The 26,623-nt window shown below is 38.3% G+C and overlaps 1 protein-coding gene across 1 annotated transcript; it reads left to right on the top strand.

The window, feature by feature from the left end:
• The first annotated feature begins 11,212 nt into the window (after positions 1–11,212).
• On the top strand, positions 11,213–25,602 carry ANP32E (acidic nuclear phosphoprotein 32 family member E). The gene is made up of 7 exons (XM_005894880.3): positions 11,213–11,574; positions 14,540–14,689; positions 15,168–15,290; positions 16,014–16,179; positions 17,240–17,412; positions 22,003–22,060; positions 22,936–25,602. Exons 1-7 carry the CDS (start codon positions 11,521–11,523, stop codon positions 23,004–23,006), a joined length of 795 nt encoding a protein of 264 aa, XP_005894942.1. The 5' UTR covers positions 11,213–11,520; the 3' UTR covers positions 23,007–25,602.
• The last annotated feature ends 1,021 nt before the right edge of the window (positions 25,603–26,623 follow it).

Raw genomic sequence — 26,623 nt, forward strand, 5'->3', positions numbered from 1 at the left:
CCAGGCACAAATGCTGGAGTGAATTGCCATTCCCTTCTCCAAGGGATCTTCCCAACCCAGGGATTGAACCTGGGTCTCTTGCATTTCAGGTGGATTTTTTACCATCTGGGCTGTGGGGAAAGCCCCCAAAATTACATATAATTCTACTATATATTACAATTATTTTTTAAGTAGATAAATTGAGACTTTTAGTTGGAGTTTCAATATCAAACTCTCAACAATTAATAGAAAGAATAGACAGAAAAGTAGAAGGATATATTAATAGTAGACCTGGAAAGCACTATGAACCTATTCAACATAATAAAGATTTATACAATTTTCACAGAACAGCAGGATACAAATTCTATTAAAGTTCCCATACACTATAAACGAGGAGACACTAGAACATATCCAGGGATGTAAAGCAAGGCACAAAAATTTAATGGTCTGAAAGTATTGAAATCATAGAGTCTGCTCTCTTATCACTGTCAAAATACACCTATATTCTTATCTTCTACCACAGAATAAGAAAAGCGGATACTGGTTTGAAGATAGCTGATCTGCCCAATATGTTTTGTTGTGTTTCTAGATATTTCACAAGTCAGTCCTTAGCTACCTTGTATTATTTGCAAATTTAGTTTTTTATTTTTATCAAAATAGTAAGATACACAGTTTTAAAAGTCAAATAGATCAGTAAAAGTCACAATAAAACATTGTTTCCCCATGTCCAGTTCCTACTTCCTAGAGACAATCACTGCAACTTTTAAACTATTTCTTTTAGTCCACAACTCTAGATTTCCAAAAATACGTTTATAGAGCTATTTCTTGATTTTTCAGTTTTAGATATTATTATCTATGCGCTTTCAACTATGAAAGATAAGGATTTACCTCTTTTACACAACAGTCTCTCCCCTATACACTTTTTTTTACCCTGTCCTCCTGATCCAATTATTAAACCACAATTGTAGTTAAATCAGCATTTAGCGTTTAAATTATCATCAATAGTTACAGTTGTGTCAAGGAGTGTATTATATTTCCTTTCTTGTACAACTTTTAATCTTCCCTTGAACTGATAATGATTTTTTTTCCTTTTAGTTTAGTTTCCTAGTTGCTTATTCATCTCGAAACTCACTGTTGAAAGTGTAACGCCTTTCTCATTATGTTCAAACATATAAGGTAATTTATCATAATGTTTTAAAAAGAATTTTCCTCTTTGAACCCTCCATTCTCTGATTCTGAATTAGATTGGCTTCTCTCTTCTTGGGAGCTTTTTAATTTCTTTCCTTTATCCTAGATTTTCTGTAATTTCATCTTAACACATCTTGGTCTTTTTTATTTCTTGCAAGGATACTCAATAGGCTCATTTGTTTAAAAGCTTATATACCTAAGCTCTGGGACAGTTTCTCATATTATTTCTCTAAAAATTTTGTTTTATATGTTCTCTATCTGAGGTGCTTGTCAATGGTATGTTGAATTTTCTGGACTGATCTCTAACACTCTTAACTTTTTTCTTCTATTTTTCTATTTCTTTGCTCTTTGTTCTACTTTCAGGGAGGTTTCCTCAACGTTATCTCTTCCTTTCTTTTGAATTATTACATTCTGTGTTCATATTTTTAATTTTTACAAGCTCTTCTAAGAATGTCTTTTTTTTTAAAGATTTGTTTTTTGGATGTGGATTTTTTTTTTAAAGTCTTCATTGAATTTGTTACAGTATTGCTTCTGTTTTACATTTCGATTTTTTGGTCATGAGGGATGTGGGTTCTTAACTCCTTGATTAAAGATCAAACTCATACCCCCTGCATTGGAAGGCAAAGTCTTAACTACTGGACCACCAGGTTAAGTCTCAAGAGTGTTTTTCTTACAGCAGTATTTTCTTTTATTTTCATGAATACATTATCCTTTATGATATTAACTTAAGCTTTCTTTTGAAACCTGGTTTCTTCTGTATCCTTTCCTGTTTTCTTGAGTTCTTTTTCCTGTTTATTTTTGGCTTTTCTTTCATGTAAAGGGGCTTTCTAAAATATCTGTGATCTTTACCTATCCATTCACATTTAAGAGTGAGGCACATAAAAAACACTTAAAAGGCATGTGTAATCATGTATGAAAGTTGGTAGACTGCATGGCGGTGAGGGGATGGAACAGGTATTTGGCCATTTCCTACCATTTTGTCAGGATGTCTGGACTTGTGTCCTAGGCTAATCAGTTTCTCCAGAGAGGAAATCTCTAATTTTTTTACCTGAAGTTGCATCCAACTGTAAGATGGAGAAAAGAAAGGGGTTGATTTTTCGAGGAGAATTCTCATTGAAATATAGATTTTTCACTTTTTTTTTTTTTTGCTGGTTTTCATTACATCTAACCTACCTTAGTTATACCTGGTATCTCTGAGTTTAGAGTATTTTATTTTGACCTCTAGGGGCCAGAGTTGGGAAGGGAATTTAGTTGTTTTTAACATGACCTTTTGCCATTTCTTCTGTTTTAGCCTTACATTCACCCTCATCTTCAAGGGTTCTTAGTGTTTCCAAATTCAGCATCTTTGTCGGGTTCTACAGTGTAAATCAGATTGTCTTTCAATTTCCTGCAGACAGTAAAGTTTCAACTTTCTCCTTTCTGCTAGGCAATTACCTCTAGTCTAATGGGATTTCTAAGGGGGATCCCCATAATAGCATTCCTGAACATTCCTGAACAAGTTGAGAAATGAAGCAAGAAGTAAATATGGAGGTCAATTATTACTTTTAGAGGCCTTATTACTGTCAGAGGCCAGATTGGAGGGTGCAGCTTAGTGTGAGAGTCTGTGGGCCTGTTAACTGTTCCCCAGAGCCAGGCAGCCTGGACTGGGGCAGACCTCAGTGTGGAGGAGCACAGCAGAATGTGTGTGTGCTGATGAACAAGCTCCCTCTCCCAGGAGAACAGAGGATGGAAGAAGTGGAACAGTCCACTGAGGGTGGATGAATAGAAGGCTGGGAGAGGCCCAGCTACACTAACTGAGCTCTTTTTGTCCCAAGAAGGAAAACTTCAGAAGTGAGGAAAACGCATTTCTGAACTACATGGTCCATCAGCTTTACAGATTCCAAAATTTTGTTGCACTCTCTCATCAACTCTTTTCTCCTTGATCAGTCTTTTTGTTCTTTTGGGTTTAGGTTTATCCATTTAAAGTCATTTTAATAGATTTGGGAAGGAATGGAGTTAAGCAGGTACTGTATTAAATTCTCCATGTTTAACTACAAGTTTAAAGTTATTTTTTGAATGTTACCTTGTTATTGAGGTTACATATTTCTTTTAAGGCAAATATTTATTATCTGTGCTACTGGAGAAATGCAGTGATGCAATAATTCTTAGAGTGCAAAATCTCTAAATCATTTCTATTTGCGAATCTATTTACATTATGGATTTATTTTTAGGAAACTTACTCTCCTAACTTTGTTTGACTTTGACTAATGTTAAAACTGGTTTGTACTTTCTTAGCATCTAAAGAAGTGACTCAAACTGGGAAATCTCAACCTAGAATTTTAATCTGTTGCAGATATTTCCAGAATTTGGTATTCACATAGCAGTAGTCAAGAATTTATTGATATGTAGGCTTCCCTCTTCGCCACTCACTGATAATCCCTACAGAGAAAAGAACCCTAAATTTAAAAAAGAATGTGATTAGAAAAACCTAGAGAATGTGTGGTAGTTCAAACATTATATAGTAATCATGGTGCTAATCAAAACCTCTTCTCAAAAAAGTCTGAAAAAAAAAAAACCAAAAAAAAAAAAAGTCTGATAAATATCTTCAACTAAGTTTTAATAGAATAATTAACTATACTTATTAATTATCCTGTAGTGTTTGCATCTCAACAGGCGTCATAAAATTGAATATCTATGTGTGGCATTTTGAGCATCAATGGTAGGTAAGGATATCTTAGGGAACAGAATATTTTGTGTACATGAATTAAACATAATTATAATGGTTAGCTTTGAAAATAGATTTGAAGTTTGATCAGAGGAACTGGGTTTGGGATTCATCTTCATGAAGCACTAATCATAAGACCTTTGGTATATCCCTAGTTTTAGTTATTTATTGCTTAGTTATCCATTGCTAATAAATCACCATAAAACTGAGTATTTTAAAATAACAACCATGCTGGGAATTCCCTGGAGGTCCAGTGGTTAGAACATCCTGCTTTCAATGCCGGGCCTGGGTTCGATCCCTGGTAGGGGAACTAAGATCCTGTAAGCCACATTCCGTGGCTGGAAAAAAAATAAAACAATAGCCATGTTTTATTTACTCAAGATTCTGAAATTAGGGCAGGGAATGGCAGAATGGCTCATCTCTGGTCCATATGGTGTTAGCTTGACAAGGACTGAAGGATCCAAGATGGCTTCACTCACATGGCTGGGGCCTCCATTGGGCTAGGAGAGCTGAGGGATGTCTGGGCTCTCTCTCTTTATAGTCTCTCTTTCTCTAGGGCCTCTCTCTATATACGGCCTCTCTCTCCTTCAGCATGGTGGAACTTCTTTATATATATAACAACTTACTTTTCCTTGGAGTGTGTTGACCTGGAAGCTTTCCATAGAATATCAAAACGCTGGGCATTGTAGAATTATGTTCTCTCAGTATTCATCATCTATGCTGTTGTCAAGAGGGGAAGTGGTGACCCTGTTGGATGGTTTTCTGAAATTTTTCACAGGTATGGACAGGAAAAATTTCTGGTGGTTCCAAATTAGTCTGCACTCTGGAGAAAATGCACTTGCATTGGTTGTACCAGCTTAGTTTTGTCTTGAGGCTGCAAGTAAACTAGTTTGGAAAAGGGAAAGGGAAAAAGTTAAGAGAAAGTGAAGTTTGAAGTCATCCTTAACTCCTTTCTACTCTGTCACCTATGCCCCAAGCAGGCATTAACCAAACTCTTTATTTTCTAATGGAAGTATGAATTTAAATTACCATCTGCGGGTTGAGACATAGTCAATTACTAAACATGTCTTGAGGACCCACCTTGTGCTCAGCCCTGTGCTAAGTCTGTGAGTGATGGCAGAGGAAGCTGACCTATTGACTTGTTTTCTCTCTAGGAAATTCCACTTTGGTTGGGCAAACCAGAATTAAATAACGCCTATGAGTAAGAAATGGCAACCCACTCCAGTATTCTTGCCTGGAGAATCCCCATGGACAGAGGAGCCAGCGGGCTACAGTCCACGGGGTCTCAAAGAGTTGGACATGACTGAGTGACTAAGCACAGCACATGAATAGGAAATGGCAACCCACTTTAGTATTCTTGTCTGGAAAGTTCCATGGACAGAGGAACCTGGCAGCCTACAGTCCATTGGGTTGCAAAGAGTCAGACATGACTTACAAGGCTGCATAGGATAAATGTTGAATAAGTAGTTTAATAAGTTCTAATGATTCAGGGGAGGTAAAATCTTTTTGGTTAAAGTAGGAGAAAAGCCTGGTGGTTTAGTCGCTAAGTCGTGTCTGACTCTTGAAACCCCATGGACTGTAGCCCATCAGGCTCCTCTGTCCATGAGATTCTCCAGGCAAGAATACTGGAATGGGTTGCCATTTCCTTCTCCAGGGGATCTTCCCCACCCAGGAATCAAACCCGGTCTCCTGCATTGCAGGCAGATTCTTTCCCAACTGAACTATAAGGAAAGCGCAGAAGATTAGCCTAAGCAAAACTAAAAAGAGTAGAATGACTATCAGCTGTACAGAACAAAAGGATACTAGTGAGACTTGATCAGAAAAATGTGATCTATGGGATTATTCAGGGCTTCCCATGTGGCTCTGTGGTGAAGAACCCAGCTGCTGATCTAGGAGACACAGGAGACAGGTTCAATCCCTGGGTCGGGAAGATCCTCTGGAGTAGGAAATGGCAAACCACTCCAGTATTCTTACCTGGGAAAACCCATGAACAGAGGAGCCTGGTGGGTTACAGTCCATGAGGCTGCAAAGAGTTGGACACAACTGAGCTAGAGCTAGAGAGGGGGTTGTTCAAGCCACTATTGGTGTATGACAACTCCAAATTGGGAGGGTTAAAGCAGTAATGATCATTTTATTATTTCTCATGGTTTTGTGGGACAGGAATTGGAGATGGGCTCAGCTGGGTGGTTCGGGCTCAGGATTTCTTTTGTGATTGCAATGAGACAGTGGCTGGAGCTGGAAACATAGGGTCCTGGAGAAGTTGAGGGCTGGCTGGGTACCTCTCACCTCTTCATGTTGGCTGGAGGCTTCTCCATGTGATTTCTCTCATGGGTTAGTTTGGGCTTCCTCAGAGGCCCCAACTTCCAAAAAATACTTCAGCCTTACTCTCCTCCAGACTTTTGATTTCCTGCCAGCACCCCTCCCCCATGGACCAAATACAGGAAGTCATAGGACTTGATGCAGTTTATGTGGTTTTGGGTCACAGAGCAGTATGGAGAAGGGTGAAGAGTGGATCTGGAGAGGCAATACAAAATATTCAGCAGCTGATAATTTTAGTTTTTGAACATTAAAGACATACTGAGTTAAATAATATCCTGATGTATGGTTCTTATTGGTGGATTAAAGAAGTGTCTGAACCACCCTCTCATTCATTCCACTCCTTTGCTCCTAAATACTTAATCTCACTCTTCATTGGCCACTTAAACCCCACCTCTTTAAGTTCAGTTGTTGCTCAGTTGTGTCTGACTCTTTGAGACTCAATGCCTGCAACACATCAGGCTTCCCTGTCCATCACCAACTCCTGAAGCTTGCTCAAACTCATGTCCATGAAGTCAGTGATGCCATCCAACCATCTCATCCTCTGTCATCCCCTTCTCCTGCCTTCAATCTTTCCCAGCGCCAGAGTCTTTTCCAGTGAGTCAGTTCTTCACATCAGGTAGCCAAAGTATTGGAGTTTCAGCTTCAGCATCAGTCTTTCCGATGAACATTCAGGACTGATTTCCTTTAGAATGGACTAGTTGGATCTCCTGGCAGTCCAAGGGACTCTCAAGAGTCTTTTCCAACACCACAGTTTAAAGGCATCCATTCTTTGGCGCTCAGCTTTCTTTATAGTGCAATTCTCACATCCTTAAATGACTACTGGAAAAACCATAGCTTTGACTAGACGGACATTTGTCGGCAAAGTAATGTCTCTGCTTTTTAATATGCTGTCTAGGTTGGTCATAACTTTTGTTCCAAGGAGGAAGCATCTTTTAATTTCAGGGCTGCAGTCACCATCTGCAGTAATTTTGGAGCACAAGAAAATAAAATCTGTCACTGTTTCCATTGTTTCCCCATCTGTTTGCCATGAAGTGATGGGACTGGATGCCATGATCTTAGTTTTTTGAATGTTGAGTTTTAATCCAGCTTTTTCACTCTCTTCTTTCACTTTCACCATGAGGCTCTTAGTTCTTTGCTTTCTGCTATAAGGGCAGTGTCATCTGCATATCTGAGGTTATTGATATTTCTCCCTGCAATCTTGTTTCCAGCTTGTGCTTCATCCAGCCCAGCATTTCTCATGATGTACTCTGCATATAAGTTAAATAAACAGCGTAACAATATACAGCCTTGATGTATTCCTTTCCCAAATTGGAACCAGTCTGTTTTTCCATATCCAGTTCTAACTGTTGCTTCTTGACCTGCATACAGATTTTTTAAGAGGCAGGTAAGGTGGTCTGGTATTCCCGTCTCTTTCAGAATTTTCCACAGTTTGTTGTGATCCACTCAGTCAAAGGCTTTGGCATAGTCAATAAAGCAGAAGTAGATGTTTTTCTGGAACTCTTTTGCTTTTTCCATGATCCAGCGGATGTTGGCAATTTGATCTCTGGTTCCTTTGCCTTTTTAAAATCCAGCTTGAACATCTCGAAGCTCTTGGTTCATGTACTGTTGAAGCCTGGTTTGGAGAATTTTGAGCATTACTTTGCTAGCATGTGAGATGAGTGCAATTGTGCGGGAGTCTGAGCATTGTTTGGCATTGCCTTTCTTTGGGATTGGAATGAAAACTGACCTTTTCCAGTCCTGTGGCCACTGCTGAATTTTCCAATTTTGCTGGCATATTGAGTGCAGCACTTTCACAGCATCATCTTTTAGGATTTGAAATAGCTCAACTGGAATTTCATCACCTCTACTAGCTTTGTTCATAGTGATGCTTCCTAAGGCCCACTTGACTTCAAATTCCAGGAGGTCTGGCTCTAGGTGATGTCTGCCTCATTATTTCAGCTTAAAATGTATTTTAGTTCATGAATTTGGCTTTTTCCTTAACTATATTCCTTTTTAAAAAGATTAATTAATTATATTTTTGGCTGTACTGGGTCTTTCTTGCTGTGCATGGACTTTCTCTAGTTGCAGTGAGTGAGGGCTACTTTTTGTTGAGATGTGCAGGCTTCTCACTGTGGTGGCTTCTCTTGCTGTACAGCATGGATACAGAGTTGTGGCTCAGTAGTTGTGGCACACCAGCTTAGTTGCCCTGCAACATGTGGGATCTTCCTGGACCAGGGATTAAACTTAAGTCCCCTGCATTGGCAGGTGGATTTTTAACCACTGGACCACCAGAGAAGTCCTTTCCTTCATTTTTTTAAAAATTACAATTAAAAAAATAAAGTATGGTTGATTTACAACGTTGTGTTAGTTTCTGGTATACCGCAAAGTGATTCACTTACACTGTACATATACAAATATATTCTTTTTTTATATTCTTTTCCATTGTGATTTATTATAGGATACTGAGTATACAGTTTCCTGTGCTATACAGTATGGCCTTGTTGTTTATTCATGCTGTATATAATAGTTTGCATCCCCTAATCCCGAACTCCTAATCCGTTCCTCCTCTGCACTGCCTACCCCTTGGCAGCCACAAATCTGTTCTCTATATCTAAGTCTGCTTTTGTTTTTTATATAATTTCATTTGTGTAATATTTTAGAGTCCACATATAAGTGATATCATGTGATATTTGTCTTTCTCTGTCTGACTTACTTCACTTAGTATGATGATCTCTAGGTCCATCCATGTAGCTGCAAATGGCATTATTTAATTCTTTTTTATGGGTGAGTAATATTCCACTATATTATGTATACATAAAATACATCTTCTTTATCCATTCATCTTTTGATGGACATTTAGGTTGTTTCCATGTTTGACTGTATTTCATTCTTTTATCCTTCACTTAAGCTCCATGCACTTATCCGCTAGCTTGGTGGTATTCTTCATTCAACTCCTTCCTAGGCACCTTTCTTTCTGTGTGCCAGCCTTATGGGGAGTCTTTCCTCTCCAGCATCTTGTTTATCCTAGCTTCTTGACTGAGACTAGAAAGTTTCAAGGTATTGAGATATGAAGATAAAAAATGATATGAGGGAGGGGATAATGGGTATGGGGGTAAGGTCCACTTTCGAAATCCCTGTCTAGGCTTACCATGGCCTTTCCTCACGTTCATTATTTCTAGCCCACTCTCCCATTCTATCTATTGTGTTCTGATAAAAAAGCCCTACTGTTTAACTCTAATAATCATCTATCCCCTGAAACTCTTTGGCTTGCATACATTTCCCCCCTACAAATTCACTTCCTTCTTTTCTTCTTGCTCCTTAGCTTCTCTGACAGCTTTGGTAGACAACCTAACGTCTGTCTCCTCAACCATGCTTTGCTCTCCTTTGCCTGATAAGTCTTCTTATATACATTCTCTGTGGACATCTTATTTTGTTCTCATGCCCTCAGCTATCATTCATATATGGATGACTCCCTAATCTGACTCTTTCCCTGAACTGTCTTTGGGATTCCACTCAAGAGTTTCAGATTGCAATGGCTAGTGGGATCAGAACACAGAACTTCCTAAGCTGGTACTAAAATGTGTTTCTTTATAGTCCCCTTTTTCCTTGTCTTAAAAAAAAAACTCTTCTTGAACTGTTCCTCAGTTCATTTTGATTCATTCTTGTATCATCTTGACTTCCTTTGGCCTGTGTTCAAACAAAGACTAACTCCAAATACCTGCCCCTGTCATATCATTTTATACCAAAATCTCTCCCTCTTCCAGCTGTTTTTATCTTCATAAAACCTCCTTTTCAGGGAATTCAAAGGAAACACTTGGCAAGGAAAAGGCAATTACTATTTTGTTTTCTTTTATTTAACGTGACAAATTCCAAATATTTACATTTTAAATGCAAGCCTATTTCAGGAGCTGTGTGTCTTGTTAGGGAGAAGTATGGAAGGTGGGGCAATGTGGAGCCGTTAGAAATCTGATAGGAAATCCTAAAGTCTCTAACCCGAAAAGCTGGAAAAATAGTAAAGAAACAGTTCTGGAAGTTGGACTAAGTCACCTACTTCCTTCCCCAAAGTAGCGGGAATTTCTTTGGGTATTTATCCTGAGAAAGGTGTAAGGGAATGGAAAGAACAGATTTTAAGCAAGAACTAAGAAAGGCTAAATTCTCAAGACAAAAGTTTAAAAAATCATTCTTATACCGCTTTTATATTCCACATTGACAGACTTTTAAAAGCACATTTAAACTACAGATTTCCTTGGAAACCGACCAAAGGAATTTTAGAAAGGAGAGGCATTGCGGTACTATTTCTATGCGCATTGATATCTGATTTTCGGTAGGCCAGCATTGTTTTCCCTCCGAGGTCTTAGTGTTTATTACAGCAACAATTACCTTAAGCACAAGCCCTCTAGGGTAGTTTTATTTAAAGGTGCCTAACTTATCATACTTCACCCAACTACTTTCAAAATCGTTTTTCCTTCATGCTGAAAGTTAAAACTACCATCTTTATCCCTGTTCTGGTTCTGCACCAGAAGCCTGTCTCCTGCAGGACATTGCCACGAAGGCATGCTTTTTACGTGGTGAACACGTTGCTGTTCACCTTGGCTGCAAAGCAAGAGCTGCGTTTTAAAACCGCCAGGAACGAGTGGGTGCAGTGTGCTGAATTATCTGTCTCACAACTTCCGCCCGTAAGAAGGATGTTTTCTTCCTTCCTTTAACATTAAAAACAGACAAGACAAAAACAAAAACAAAAAGAAATCCAACAAGCTTCAGAACCGTCCGATAGCCTAGAGAAAGCGCGCCAATCACACAAAGAAAAGGAGGGGGGCTGCTGGGATTCAAAATCATTTCTCCGGGACGAACACCTTCCTGGACCTATCGGAGTTAACTGCGCGCTTGGTCGCAGCCAGTAAACACACTGTTTCTGGTTCAGGTCCGCCCTAAAGACTGATAGACATTTATGTAACCCAATCGAGTAGTGAGATGCCGAAGAATCCACCAATACATTCGGGAGGTGGGTGGAGTGTAGGCCAGGGGGTTGGCGGTGCCGTGTCATGGAGGCTCAGTCTCCGAGCAGCCATTGAAGGGGAAGGAACTGAGGGTGTGTGTATGTGTGTGCGTGTGAGTGCGCGCGCGAGTGTGTGGACAAGGAGGTGGGGGCAGCCGAGTTAGAGTCCCAACTCCTTGGACTCCATTTGCGATTCTCTTCTTTCTTCCCCATACCTATCTGGTGGTGGTGGGCGTTTATATTTGCCTTTCTTTTCATTCATTTCCAAATCTTTTAAAAATTTAGGGTTGGGGGTAGTAGGAAAAGCAGGAAAAGGTAAGGGAGGAGAGTAGTAGCAGAAGAGCAGGAGGAGGACATGGAGATGAAGAAGAGGATTAACCTGGAGTTAAGGGACAGAGCCCCGGAGGAGGTGAGATGACTCAGCCCCCTCCCCTTCCTTACGAGCCCTGTATTCGGAGGATCGGGTTTCTGGGGGTCCTGGTGGGTGTGTGGGGAGGGGTAATGAATTAACCCCCATCTGGGTAGGGCTGGAGGGAGATATTCAATTTTAACTTTTAAATCATTAAAATCTTAAAATGGCGAAGGGTTTAAGTTTCTAGGGGGCGTTTTTGTGTGTGCTTGGGGGCTTAGCCCCTTCTCCCCTCGAGTCAGGCGTCGTGGCCTCGTGGGGGCGGGAAGCGGGGTGTTGGGGATGGTTCAGCGGCTTCGCTGCCCACGTTTCTGCTCCTTAGGGCCGGCGGCGTGGGCGCGACCCCTCAGTCCCATTCGCCTCTGCCGCAGCCATCGTCGCCTGAGAAGTTAGTCCAACTTTTCTGCAGTGCTGCCAACACTTTTTTTGGGCCAGGGGGCGTCCCCGGCCTCGAGGCCCCTGGGCGTTCGACGACGTCGCGCCGGGCGCTGGTTGGGGTCGCTTGCGTAGTCGGAAGGACCGCGGGCTGCCGGCGGCGCCCACTCCCCCGGGAAGCGGCGCGCGCCGACCGCCGCCAGGCGGAATCTGGGTCAGCGGCTGGTTCTCTGGCCGCGAGGAAGTTTTGGGACTCGTCGTAGTGACCGGAGGTGGGGAGGGGACACGAGACTTTATCCCCTTCGTCCTCCCGCGGTGTAACAAAATTCGGCTCGGCGTGTCGTGTCGTGGAGGCTGCAACTCCAGTTTTCATCCCGGGAGACGATTTCACAAAACTAAACAAATGGGTCGTAGAAGTTTCGCGTCTTAAAGATAGGTTCGGCGAAACTAAATGATGCGCTCTCGCTGCTGTCGCCTTAGTTAAAGAGACAGGCTTGGGAGGGGCCACGTGAGGCGGGTCGCGGTCAACTTTTCGGGGGTCGGGCGGAAGGCGTTTCCGCCTCCTTTTTGGAGGGAGCCTTCTCGACTTCACCCAGTCCTCCCCGCCCGGGGCAGAGGCGCTGGGGGGAACGCGGGCTGGGGGGCGACCCCTTTTTTCGTTGGGGAGTCCCCGCCCCTTCTGGGGTTTCCCGTCGGTCGGAGCGGCAGGTCGCGAAAGCGGGGCCCATAGCCAGCGAGGAACCTCGCGTTTCTGGTCTCAGTGGAAAACGTCTAGAGTCTTGCTAATTGCAGCCTTCGAAATAAACCCTAGAATTGCAATATAAGGGGTATATTTTTTTTCGGGAGGGGTAGAGGTGGTGCTTGTGCGTACCAGCGTAGGGTCCTTTCGGTAGGTTGTAACGGCGTGAGGAGTGGGAATCCGAGATCTTTACGTACTTTTTAGAAAATATCTTTCCATAAAATTGGTGGGGGGGCAGGGAGGAGGAAAAAGAGTCACTACTATCATCCCACAGATAACTTGAAGTTTCCTAGGGCCTACTCTTTAAGGACTTAAGGAAAAAACAAAATCAAAGTTAAAAAGCTGTCTCGCAGAAGCACACATTTCGAATGGGCTTTTATGTCTTGGTTGGAAAAGTGGGTTTGCCCCTCCTCCCCCACTTTTATACCTGTTCTATCCCTAGTAATTTTCTCGCCAGTTTTGGGGAGTCCCGGATGTCACTTTTTTGCAGCCTCTCCTTCCCCTGTGGTGTAATAACGGTCTCTTATATTTGAATAGCCCTTTACAGTTTACAAAGCACTCTTCGAGTTTGTTATTTACTTTACTACTTCCGACCAACTTGTAAGGTGGATGGTATTGTTTTAGAATCCAAATTAGCAAACGGAGTCTCAGGGCAGTGAAGTTACTTACTCAAGTGGAAAAACTGGTTTTCTGACACCAAATCTAGTGGCCCTTTCCTCCACTCAGCTAGACTAGGAGTCTCAGACTGAGTGCAGGCACAGCCCTGCCCCACCTGTGACTGACCCCAGGCAGTCATGCTAACCTTCTAGGCCTTGACTTCTTCCGCTCTAAACAGATTATGATGCCTTCCTTTGCTTCCTGAAATACCATGTCATGTTCAAATAGAGAAGGTGGCATTCCTAGTTGATAACATTTATTTCTCAAAATATCTCAAACATATTTTTACATTGAGAATGGAGGGCCAAGGTTTCCTGCCTCCCTTCTAGGTTTAAGTACATTTAGGCCCACACCAGAAAGTTTTGTGCTCCAACTCTGACGGGATAGAGGATCCAGCATCTGCCCTTCCACGACTGGGGAGAAGTTACAGAAATTCTACCAGGGTGGCAGGGGAAAATAACATTTAGTCAAGGATGTGTTGTTCTGGGTGATACTGATATTAGAACAAAGAACATCTGAAAGCTGGGCTGTCTGAGAAGGAGCTTTCTAATGTTTCTTCATCAAAGGTAACAACGTATTTTTGAGTTATGGTGACAACCAAAGATAAGGGGGTTTCAAAGTGAAAGAGGGAATAAAACAATTGCCTTTCTTCTCCCTGCCATTTTAGGGCTTATTTAAATCCTTTCTCAGTAACCTCGGTGTCTCCTTACTGCATAAATATATGCCCTGATGTTGAGGGTCCTTTTCACAAGTGTCAGAAACAAGTTTCACATGGGACTTTTTTCAAAGCTTTATTTCTTATGCAATTAAAAAAATTTTTTTTTAATTAGTGGGACATCCCTGGTGGTCCAGTGGGCAAGACTCTGTACTCCCAATGCAAGAGACCCAGGTTCAATCCCTGGTCAGAGAACTAGATACCACATGCTGCAACTAAGACCCAGTGCAGCTAAATAAATAAATATATATTAAAAAAATGTTTTATTAGTGATTTGAAGCAGGCATTGAATGTCTTAGCCCAAGTTTAAATTTTAAAAAATTAACTTAAGATATCAGACTTTGTGTTTCGATTTTGGGGGAGAATGAAAAGGATCTATATAAGGGGATTGGTGGTTTTAATATTCATGTTTCCAGAGTGTCAGGATCCAGGTCTTTTTGCTAAACAAACTGAAGAATCATTCATATTCTCTCTCCTAGGTAACAGAATTGGTCCTTGATAATTGCCTCTGTGTCAATGGGGAAATTGAGGGCCTGAATGATACTTTTAAAAAACTAGAGTTTCTGAGTATGGCTAATGTGGAACTAAGTTCACTGGCCCGGCTGCCCAGCTTAAATAAACTTCGGAAGGTAAGTTGGCATTAGGCATGAGAGTATCATGATTTTGATGTCAAGGGCTATTACGCACATTTTTTCCCACATGAAATGATGATTCTGCCTTTTAATTAGAAGCCTCTATGTTTCTAGAGGTAAGAAAATGGGTTGTTTAGCATTTTGAAATCCACTGTAATATTGCTTTGGTTGTGGAAATTTAATAATGAAATCACTTTATGACATGAATTTAACACCTACCAAATGTTTTTCTCTGAAGCGTAAAATACAACTATTATACAACTGCAACCAAACCTGGTTAGAAGTCTGTAGAGATTCTAATATTTTATTTGGCAATCATAGATGGGAATTTGGAAATTAAAGACTTCTGAAAGTCTTTCTTGAAGGCAAAGAGAATGACAGTTGTTTTCTTCTTTAAATTGATAATATTTTAGAAATGTTTAATGTGTCCTAAGCCTTTGCCATTCTTTGTTTTCTTCTCATGTTGAATATATAGTTGGAACTTAGTGACAATATAATTTCTGGAGGCTTGGAAGTCCTGGCAGAGAAATGCCCAAATCTTACCTACCTCAATTTGAGTGGAAACAAAATCAAAGATCTCAGTACAGTAGAAGCTTTGGTAAGTGGAAAGGTTTGTCTCGGGACTTGCTTTTTTTGGTTGAATTTTCTGAGATTTGTTTGAGTTTTATCCTATTGACTTGTAATTCACTCTTGTGAAACTTTTGAGTTTATTATATGTTGTGATTTATCTGAATATTATAAAACATTCAGATAAATGTTTAAATCAGTAGGAAATTTATTTTATCATCAACTTCAGGAGTTGAATATCTGGTTGTAAAATTTCCAGTATTTTCTTAAATTCTGTTCCTTCTTTCTTGATTATTTTTTGAGTTATTTCATTATTTGCTCCTAGTTTCCTGGTACGAGGGAAGGAAAGGAGAAGAAGTGAAACTCTGAAAACTTAGCAAAAAAAAAAGCTTGGGGGAGGTTGAAATTGTTGAAAATAAAGTTGATTGTGGATTTAAACTAACCATGTTATTGTTGTTGCCTCTTTATGCACAGATTCAGTCAACAAAGTATATTGAGTGCCACTGCAGGCAAAGCACTAAGCCAGGTGCTAGAGATAGCAGTGAACGAAACAGAGTTCCTGCTCTTGTGGTGTTTACCTGCGAGGGCCTATTAGAATTAACTGTGCTCGATATAATAACCCTTCATTAGAAAATTCTAAACATCTGGAATTCTCTTGACTTCAAGTTCTATACATTTTCTGGTTCATGAATTAAAAAGGAATAACATGAGATTTTAAATCGTGAATGTAATTTTTTACTTTTTACCTTTCTAGCAAAATCTTAAAAATTTGAAGAGTCTTGACTTGTTTAACTGTGAGATCACAAACCTGGAAGATTACAGAGAAAGTATTTTTGAACTGCTGCAGCAAATCACATACTTAGATGGATTTGACCAGGAGGATAATGAAGCACCAGACTCAGAAGAGGAGGATGATGAGGGTAATCATTCTTAATACTATAAATGTGTCACAATTATAGCCTCTACCCTAGCTAGTAAATTAGATTGGACTTGGGTATTTAAGTGTGGGGAATAAAATATGTAAGACAAGAAAAACTTAAAACCCACAGCCCTAGTCCTGTATTTGTTCAGATTTCTGATTGCTTTGGGGAATTTAATGGTTATTATAATATTAAGCTCCATGAAATTTTATATTTATGTAAACCTCACCACTACTCAGTAAAATGGTAACTTTTTTTGGGGGGGCGTAACTTTTAAAATAGTATTAAAAACAAACCAAAAACCATTCATCACATAATTATCCATAAAAGTCACAGAGTAGAAACAAGTATATAACAGATAAGCAAAATGTGATATATCCATACAATGGAATCTTAATCAGCCATAAAAATGACTGAAGTACTGATCCATGCTACAATGTGTGTGAACCTTGAAAACATTCTGCTAAGTGAAAGAAGCCATATTCAGAAAGCCACATATTGTATGACACTGTTTATATGAAATGTCATACAATATGTGTGGCATTTGCCTCAAATTCGTAGGCAAATTCATAGAGACAGAAAGTAGAGTAATGATTGTTAGGGATCTGGGAGAGGAGAATAGTGAGTGACTATTAATGGATATAGGGTTTTTTTTGTAGGGGGTGATGGAAATGTTCTAGGAGTTGAACATTTTCAGATCAATGGGTGACTAATAGATCAGATGACAGAACAGCTGTTAGTGATGGGACACTGTTGCTATTGGTTGAAAAGTAATTCACTTGAAAGAAGAAATTTGATGGATAAACAGTGTTACAAAATGATGGAATGATTGACAGGTTTTAAAGACTATGAAGTATGTTTTTAAGAGAATCTATACATTGGGAAAATTTTAATGTTTAGATACTGTATTTCTCAAATAGTAAATAGGGATGTTATAAAAGAGAAATCTTAAAAAAAAAATCACCCTGAGATACTTTCTACCCATTGGCTTAAGAATCTGAGGGGCCAGAGCAAAAATATTTGCCCAGACGTTTGCTCATCTTTTAAAATATTCTAAAAGATGGAGATGAAGATGATGAAGAGGAAGAAGAAGATGAAGCTGGTCCACCTGAAGGATATGAGGAAGAGGAGGAAGAAGAAGAGGAGGATGAGGATGAAGATGAAGCAGGCTCAGAACTGGGAGAGGGAGAAGAGGAGGTGGGCCTCTCCTACTTGATGAAAGAAGAAATTCAGGTGAATAGACCTTATGAATAGAGAAAATTAACTCTTTAGGCATAGCATTAAGTAATATAAAAAGTAAGTTGTGTAGAAATTTGAGAGTTCTTTTCACAGCTCTGTGTATCCACCTGCTTTTTTTCCCCACTGCCCCCCAGTTCATACTATATCCAGATAATCATAAACCCTATGATTTTGCCTCCCAGATATCTTTCAAATCCATCTTTCCCTCAGTAGCATGGTATAGTGGAAACATTTTACAAGTGTTTCTGAGCCCAGTTTATGCATTTATACAACTGAGATTTATACCAACTTCAGAGTCGTTGAGGATTTAATAGACTAATATGTGTGAAGTACCTAGTTGCTGGCACGTTGTAGGCACTCATGGAAACTTTCCTTTCCCCTAATTATTTTTTGCTTATGCTTTTCCAGTAGTTTTCTAAATGGTCTCTCTGAGAACAGCGTTACTACTTAGGTGTATCCTCCGCAGTGCTTGCCTGTGTGGTCTGCATGCAAATGTGATTGTATCACTAGCCTGCTTGAAACCCTTTAATGTTTCCCTGTTACCACCACGGTATACAAGGCCCTCCATTATCTAGCCTCTGCTTCCTTCTCTAGCTTCATCTCCCTTAGTACCGAATTAAATCATCACACGAAGCTATTACTGCCTTTCTGTACACACATTGTTTACTTTATCCGAAACGACTTGCTAGCCATGCCTTCTAATGAACTTTTCTTTTTTCTCAGGTAAACATCAATATACTAAAGCATGTAAAGTGGACTGATTTTATGTACAGCTCCATGAAATATTATATATGTACACACTTGTGTAACCACTACTCACATTGTGCCTCATGATCCTTTAAACATTCAGCTCTGGAGTTGCCTCATTATTGAAGCTTTCTGTAATTTTAAAGGGACAGACAACTCCTTCCTCTTTTACCTTTGAACCTATAGACATTTTGTAAAAACTTATTTGGCCACTTTCTACTAGATGGCTCCTTTAGGGAAGGGCTATTCATCTTTGTGTCTCAGCATCTAATACATTGATTGGGACATAGTAGGTTCACGGGAAATGTCAGTTGACTAGAATGAATGATCTGTAATTGCTGGGAGTTTAGATAAGTTACTAAGTTTTCTCTTAATGTAAAATTATTGAGTTTTGTTTTCATCATTCATAATTTAATATTTATTATTAAACATAACCTCTTATTTAGACTAGAAATTGTATTTTTATTTGTTTTCCTAATGACTTTTACATTACTTAAACAGTATCACTGATTAATGATGATTTTTCTCTGATACCATTTTAAATATGAAACTAGTGTAGGAAAAAAATGGCACTTAAATTTGCTTGGAGCCTTAGTGAGTTAGGATCTTTATAATAATGAAGAATAGAACTTGTAAGTATCCAGGGAGAAAGGCAACCTATTCAGTTTTTATCAGCATACAACTTGAATATTTTCCCCATAAGTTTTAATTTGTTTAGTAAAATAATAGACTTGTTATTTTGTAATTTGACTTTTTTTTGCCTTTGGCTGCACCGCTCCGTTTGTGTGACCTTAGTCCCCTGATCAGAGATCAAACCCATGCCCCTACTACAGTGGAAGTAGAGTCCTAACCACTAAACCACCAGTCCTTGCAGTTGACTTTTACTTTCTGTGCCAATAATTCTTCTTTAAATAGTATTAAGTCATTTAAAAATGACCTTCAGCTAACTTTGAATGTTTATATTCATCCTTCTGTTGAGTATTGGGAAATACTAACTAAAAATGATGTGGTGAAGTATAGAGCAAACATCTTTAAGATAATATATACAACATTAAGTCAATGTGGTACCCAGGTAGCTGAGTCCAGAAGTTATCGATCATGATGAGGTAATTTGGGTGTTTTTTAAAATGAAGTCTTGTTTTTAGAAGCTAAGAGCCAGAGAACCTTCAGAAAGTAAGATTAAAAAAAAAATTAGAAGGAAATAGAAATGATATTTGATTAGCTACTTTTTTGTTTGAGTTATTTCTATTTCAGCTGCTCTTCAGATGTAAGGAATTAATATGTATAAAGAAGGAGTAATATGTAGTATACTTCATTAAAAATGGAGATGGAGGATTTAGGAGAACTGGGAATTACCGTGTTTTTGCACTATTCACAGTATTAACACAAATGAGGAAACATTTTATAAATCACTAATTAGGAAAAGACCATAATCTTTACAGAGCAAATATCTGGTAATCTAATAGATTTTGTGTGTGTGTGTGTGTGCGCGCGCGTGCACGTGCATGTGTGTGTGTGTGTGTGTGTTTAGCTGTGCTGGGTCTTCATTGTAGCACACAGGATTTAGTTTTCTGAACTCCACACTCCCTGCCTTGTAAGCACTGAGTTGTAGCCAGAGGACCACCAGGGAAGTCTCTAGATGATATATATTTTTTTAAAGGCATAAAAAGATGATATATTTTTTAAAAAGGCATAAAAACATGAATTGATTAATGATGTTTTGTATAAAACAAAATCCAGAGAAATAATTTGCTTTTTAAAGTTGAGCTTTTCTAAATTACCATGGAATACATGTGATTAGTATTTCAAATGGTTTGATTTTTTTTTTTAATTTATAAATATTTAAATACCCTCATTTGTCATTCCTTGCAGATTGAAGTGTTTAAAAAAATGTTCTTTACTTTCTCCTTTTCCTCTCCCTTTCCCTACTCTTCTCTCCCCTCTCTCCTCTACCCCCTTTCTCTTCCTTTTTTATGTGAGTATAAGCCCACACATTTTCCTGATTTTTACTATAGTTGCTTAGTTTATTTGCTACCCCATCAGTTGCTTATGCTTTTTGTAGCTTGGATGTCCTGGTATGGCGTGTTTTAAGGTTTGAATTGACTGAGAACGGTTTCTGATATGTGTCATGCAGTTTAGTTTCTCAGGGGCTTCAAGCTAAATGGGGGAAAAATAGGTTCTGATTAATATTTCTAGATGCAAATGGAGCTGTGGTTATTTTGAAAAAGGTGGTCATCCAAGTTTTTCTTAACTACCAAGCAGTTTTTAACATTTGCCATTTTAAACTATTTTAAGGAGGTGTACACTGTTTTGAGATTGGAGGGGGTCCCTAGATTGATTGCATTTTTTAAAATATATATTAGAACTTAACCATCTGGAACACAACCAAGCACAAGGCAGTAATGTTTAAAATGTAAAAGTGTAAAAGGTCTAAGTAACAAAAGACGTTTTCTTTGTGGGAGAATATTCAAGCTGTTACTCTAAACCTATTTTCTCTTTTATATTCAGTTCTTTGGTAAGCTTGTTGATCTAGTTTCTGAATCCATAGCAGATTAAAATTGACATTGTAAGTAACTGTAAAAGAGCAGGCATTAGGAAAAGATACAACTCAAAGTAGAGGCCAAGAGTCACTTTAAAAAGGAGAAAACCATATTACATATATTAATAGTCTTTGAGGAAATTGGCATATACTAATTAGTATACTGCTCACCGTCAAAATGGTGACTATGATAATTCAAGGAAAAGGTTTAGCATAAAATGGTAGAAGTGTGCAATGCATTTTAGAGGTTTTATCCCAATTTGCTTAAAAAAAAAAAAAAAAAAGGTTATGATGTTTGAAGGCTGTGTTTAAATCTTAGTTATCCAAAACTCCCACAAGAGTTATAGATCAAATTTTATTGTGATTTTTATTGATATTTGCTATTTTGCTATGTAGATTTTTAGATGTAGAAAGAACTTAGAGATCTTTCTAGATGAATACTTCTTTCATTGATTGGAAAACTGAGGTCCAGAGAGATTAAGTGACTTACTCCATACGTATAACTGTGTTGGAGCTACAATTCAGGTGATTCCTTCCTCAGTCTATGAAACAGAAGACTGTCTGTGAAATAGTCAATAATTACTCTGTCTGTTAGCCACTGGGCACATTTGCTTATTTAGTTAAAATAAAATTCAGTTCCTCATTTGCACTGGTCACATTTCAGATGTTCAGTTGGCTGTGTGTGATCAGTGGTTACTGCATTGAACAGCACAGATGCAGAACATTTTCCGTTTTTGCAGAAAGTTCTTTTGAACATTGTTGTTCTCAACCATAACTTATTTTCATGAAGAAACTAGATTTAGTTAGGCTTTTAAAAAGACCTCTGTAAGTTAGGCAGAGGTTGTTAGAACACAGGATGACCATATATTTTTTTCCTGTTGGAATATATTGTTATCAAAGGGTGAAAAGCCCATGTCATGGGTTGTTTATTCTCAAACTGAATTTTTTCTTTTAACTGAAGTATAGTTGATTTCCAGTGTTGTGTTAGTTTCTGGTATATAACAAAGTGATTCAGAGATATATATATACACACACACACACACACACACATACACTTTTTCATAATCTTTTCCATTTTGGTTTATTGCAGGATATTAGATCCTTGTGCTATACAGTAGGACCTTGTTGTTTATTTATTTTATGTATATAGTAGTTTATAGCTTCTAATCCCAAACTCCCAATTTATCCCTCCTTCATCCCCTTTAGTAACCATGTTTGTTTTCTGTGTCTGTGAGTCTATTTCTGTTTTTAAATAAGTTTATTTGTGTCATATTCAAACTGAATATTTGACTCTCAAGGATGAAGAAGATGATGATGACTATGTTGAAGAAGGGGAAGAAGAAGAAGAAGAAGAGGGTGAGTTACATTAGCCATTCAAAAATCCTAAAAAGCCTTTATTCATGGGTTTTAAAGACTGTGTCTATAATTCAAATTATCACTGATCTCTTTGATATTGGTAACATATCACACAATTCCTTGAAAGGTATAAAACCTTTTTAAAGAGGAATTTTCTCAGGACATTCATTAATTCCATTTAAAAAAAAAAAAAAACAGCTTATAACATTTGTTTCAAAACAGGAATGAAGAGATAATGGGACCATAAGCTCAATTTATTATTTTTTTATAGCCTTTCATTTTGAAGAGGGTAAAACCTTATTTATGAGAGAAGACCAGTTGAACTCCAGATAATGCCTGTTTTAGATTTGCCCTCTCATTGGGCTTCCCTGGTGGCTCAGAGGTTAAAGTGTCTGCCTGGAATGTGGGAGACCCGGCTTCGATCCCTGGTCAGGAAGATCCCCTGGAGAAGGAACTGGCACCCCACTCCAGTACTCTTGCCTGGAGAATCCCATGGAGGGAGGAGCCTGGTAGGCTACAGTCGACGGGGTCGCAAAGAGTCAGACACAACTGAGTAACTCCACTCCACTTCACTTCACTCTCTTTACCTAGGTCTTTCAAGAAATTTAAAAATTTAGTAACAGTTCCATTAATGTTTCTTGATCTGTACTTCATGATTTGGCCACAAGGGTGCATAGCAAGCTGTCATTATTTATGGATTTCTAAGTCTATTAAGGTTGTTTCAATACTGAACTTAAAAGTAATGCAGAAGGGAAACCTAACCTATAATTTTCTTGTGCCATTAACTTTAACTAAGATAGATTCAAAATTTTGTAGCCTAACATATATTCATTTAAAATTAAGTATTATGAACAGTTTTCCTTTTATTTTTTCAGAAGAAGAAGGTCTTCGAGGGGAAAAGAGGAAACGAGATGCTGAAGATGATGGAGAGGAAGAAGATGACTAGATCATTCTAAGACCAGATTTCCTAATGTTCCTGGGTGTGCAATAGAGTGATCACATCTTCTTTGTTTCTTCTTGTATGATAGCTATCCCTCCAGAATATAATGTTGTAACTTTTTATAGGAAAAGTGTGGTTTTACTATTTTTGCCTTATCATTCCAAATAAGATTAACTAGTCTGTTAATGATCATATTGTATGTAGAGAAAAATTTTCATTGACCCCCCCATTGTGAAATTCCCTAGCAGTTTATTTAGAATCTTAAATTTTCTAATTAAAGCTCATTGTATTAGTCATTTTTAGCATAATTAAAATATCGCTTTTACACAGGCATAGTATGGTGCATTTCATTCATAGGGTTTTAAAGTTATTTATAAATTCACTGAAATCACAGTTGGCTGAAATCTGGAATGAAAATAGTCTCTTGAATGCTAAGTTGGTTATTTTTTTAGAGGCAACCCGGAGATCTTTAGTTTGAAGGCAGTGCCTTTTTTTGGGCTGAGGGTAATTGAGTGCTTTTTTGTCACACGAATAGCTTGGAAAGTAGGAGCAGAATAGTAAAGGTTCTATTCAACAATATAGTTCATGGCATTTGTGGAGCCTTCTAAAACCTTTTAAGCTAGGTGACTAAGATTTTTGTTTTCAAGGAAAAATTGCTTATACTGAGTTGAGAGACATGTAGGTGAGCCCTTTCTTGTTCCAGCTGAAGATCATGGCCTGCCAATGGTTGTTATTTTAAGTGTGCACTCTTGTTTTCCTCTCAGTGATTCTCTTATGATCACCTTCCTTTCTTGTTTCACTTCCTTCCCTCTTCTCAAAAAACAGTTGGGAAATAGGGACACCCAGGATGACTCTGTTTTATACCTCAACCACCTTTTCAGACCTGTGTCAGTCTTAAACAAGCTAAGTGAAAGAAACTGAGTATTTTCTGAAATACGGATATTATTATCAATACAGTTTTATGCAACAGACTCTGCTTACTGTAAATCTTTCTTGACAAGATATACAGACTTAGGAAGATGGAGAAAGAAAAGAACAGAGGAGACTCTTGGAAGCAGCACTGTGTTCCTCAAAGTGAAAGTGAAGTCACTCAGTCGTGTCTGACTCTCTGCGACCCCATGGACTGGAGCCTACCAGGCTCCTCCATCCATGGGATTTTCCAGGCAAGAGTACTGGAGTGGGGTGCCATTGCCTTCTCTGAAAGTCAGAACAACTGCCTGGTAATAATGAGACATTCAAATCAGATTAGCTTTCCAAATGATTTAGATACCACTTTGCAAAGCATGGGCTTCCCAGGTAGCGCTAGTGGTAAAGAATTCACTTGCCAGTACAGGAGACATAAGAGATGCGGGTTTGATCCCTGAGTTGGGAAGATCCCCTGGAAGAGGGCATGGCAACCCATTCCATTATTCTTGCCTGGAGAATCCCAGGGACAGAGGGGCCTGAGTGGCTATAATCCATAGGACTGCAAAGGGTCAGACATGACTGAACCGACTTAAGAATGCACACACTGCAAAGTAGTTCTAATTTTTCTGAGCAGAACCTTTATTCTTTGTATAGTTTTAAAGCATTATTACCAGTTATAGCATTTAATTGGAATACACTGGACAGCTGGGAAAATATTTGAAACTAAATCAATATTAAGATTTGTTTTCAGGTAGATATCTATTAAAAATAGAAACATTTGGGATAACCGAGTGTGTGTTTCCTTATACAACTACTAAATATAATATTATGAGTAGGCAAGTACATCTTTTTTGTTGTTGTGGAGGCTCCATGTTCAAGGAAATTGCTTTCTTAATTTTGGCTAGCTAAAAAATTTTTCCCCTTTGTTTTGAATATGTGTAAGTTTTTAAAAAGTATCAGCAAATTAGTTGGTTACACTTTCATACTGGGACACATTTAAATTACTAAGAGTAGTATTACTTCTTTCTTAGTTTAAAATGTATGACAGGGTTTTAAAGTAAAAAATTACAAAGTTATTTCTGGATAAACTAAAAAAGCTGCATAACTGAAATAAAACTGTTGGGATAAGTTTAGTTGGGGGGTTGGAATCTCCAAAAGGCTAACATTTTACTCCTTTTTAACAATTATAATACCCTGTTTTAAGAATTCTTATTGCATAATATGCCAGATTATAAGATACTTTAAAAGTTAAATCTATATATTGACTTTGTTATCAGTCATCTTACTGTGCAATCGAAATGATCAAAATTAGAGTTCTTTGGTTTGAAAACAACACTTAGAGCCTCCAAATAACTTTCTAAGAGTTATTTAGCTTTGTGGGTGATATTTTCATGCAAATAAGTAAGGGTGGGTTTTATATTTTGTAGAAGTTTTTGGTCCTATTTTAATGCTCTTTGTATGGCAGTATGTATATAGTGTGTTAAATTCCTCAAGACCCTCCTTGAAAACTTTGAAGTTAATACTTTTGTGCAACTGTGTTTTGAATAAAGCCATGACAGTGTTAAAAACAAACAAAAAAAGTCAGTACTGATTATTATTTTATTGTTTCTGACCCTTGTTTTTTTCTGTGACTGCTGTAATTTAAAGTTTTTGAAAGTGAATTGCTTCAAATAAATTGAAGAGTTGTTACTGATTAGTTTCACTGTATGACATTCATTTTTTGAACATCACCATTGGGGCTTTGAAGGTCTTTCCTAAAACAGAATCAGCTTGAAAGTTAACATTCAAACACGAATGTGATATGAGATAATACAGTGTAATAGTTTAACTCATTAACTTTTCCCAAGGGATTGCAAACTGAGCCAGTACTTTTTGTATTTTGATTTGAAGTAATAACTTAATATCTACAGTTGAAGTAACTATTGTTTATAGATACCCAAAGTGATTATAAACCTCTTGTACAGCAAATAGTTTTCTAAAATGAGGCTAAAGTCTCCATTAGTATTGTATGTTTATCTTCAGAGTCCTTAGATAATATAAATACAAATAATTCTTGCATGTTTATCTTGAGTAAATCCAACCTGAAACAAACTTTATCTGCTCTCATTTTGGTTTTCTTGTGATAAGTGGTTTTTTAAAAGTTTCATTTGTAGGCAACTCTGGAATTTGATAAAGTCAAGAAACAAGTATAATGTTAAGTAATGTTTTCATGTATTTTAATTATGGAACTCTGCCTCCTGAGAGATGGAAAATACTGAAGTACATTTCAACTGCAGGGATTATTGAAATTAGTATGGTATTTTCTGGTTTTATGGCTTAAAACAATTCAAAACTTATCCCTTCTAGGTTAAAGATGATGGTAGTAATATTAGTTTTTGGTGGAGATGTTAGATAATGAAGCCATTCTTTGAGAGAATGGGATTCAAAAACACTTAAGTATTGTTTATTCCTTCCCTCATAGTTCAGTTGGTAAAGAATCTGCCTGCAGTGTAGGAGACCTGGGTTCTATCCCTGGGTAGGTAAGATCCTCTGGAGAAGGAAATGGCAACCCACTCCAGTATCTTTGCCTGGAAAATCCCATGGACAGAGGAGCTTGGTGGGGTGCAGTCCATGGGGTTGCAAAGAGTCAGGCATGACTGAGCAACTAACAAACACAACTTCATTCCTTGTTCTATATTTTAAAGAGGCTTTGGAACATGTGACATTTATTCTTCCCA

Source organism: Bos mutus, chromosome 3 (assembly GCF_027580195.1).
Source record: "Bos mutus isolate GX-2022 chromosome 3, NWIPB_WYAK_1.1, whole genome shotgun sequence".
Taxonomy (NCBI): domain Eukaryota; kingdom Metazoa; phylum Chordata; class Mammalia; order Artiodactyla; family Bovidae; genus Bos; species Bos mutus.

Coding starts and splice junctions, on each gene's coding strand:
- ANP32E (XM_005894880.3), top strand. CDS start 11,521: ATGGAGATGAAGAAGAGGATTAACCTGGAGTTAAGGGACAGAGCCCCG. Junction 16,180..17,239: donor AGAAGAGGAGGATGATGAGG/GTAATCATTCTT, acceptor ATATTCTAAAAG/ATGGAGATGAAGATGATGAA. Junction 17,413..22,002: donor TGATGAAAGAAGAAATTCAG/GTGAATAGACCT, acceptor TTGACTCTCAAG/GATGAAGAAGATGATGATGA.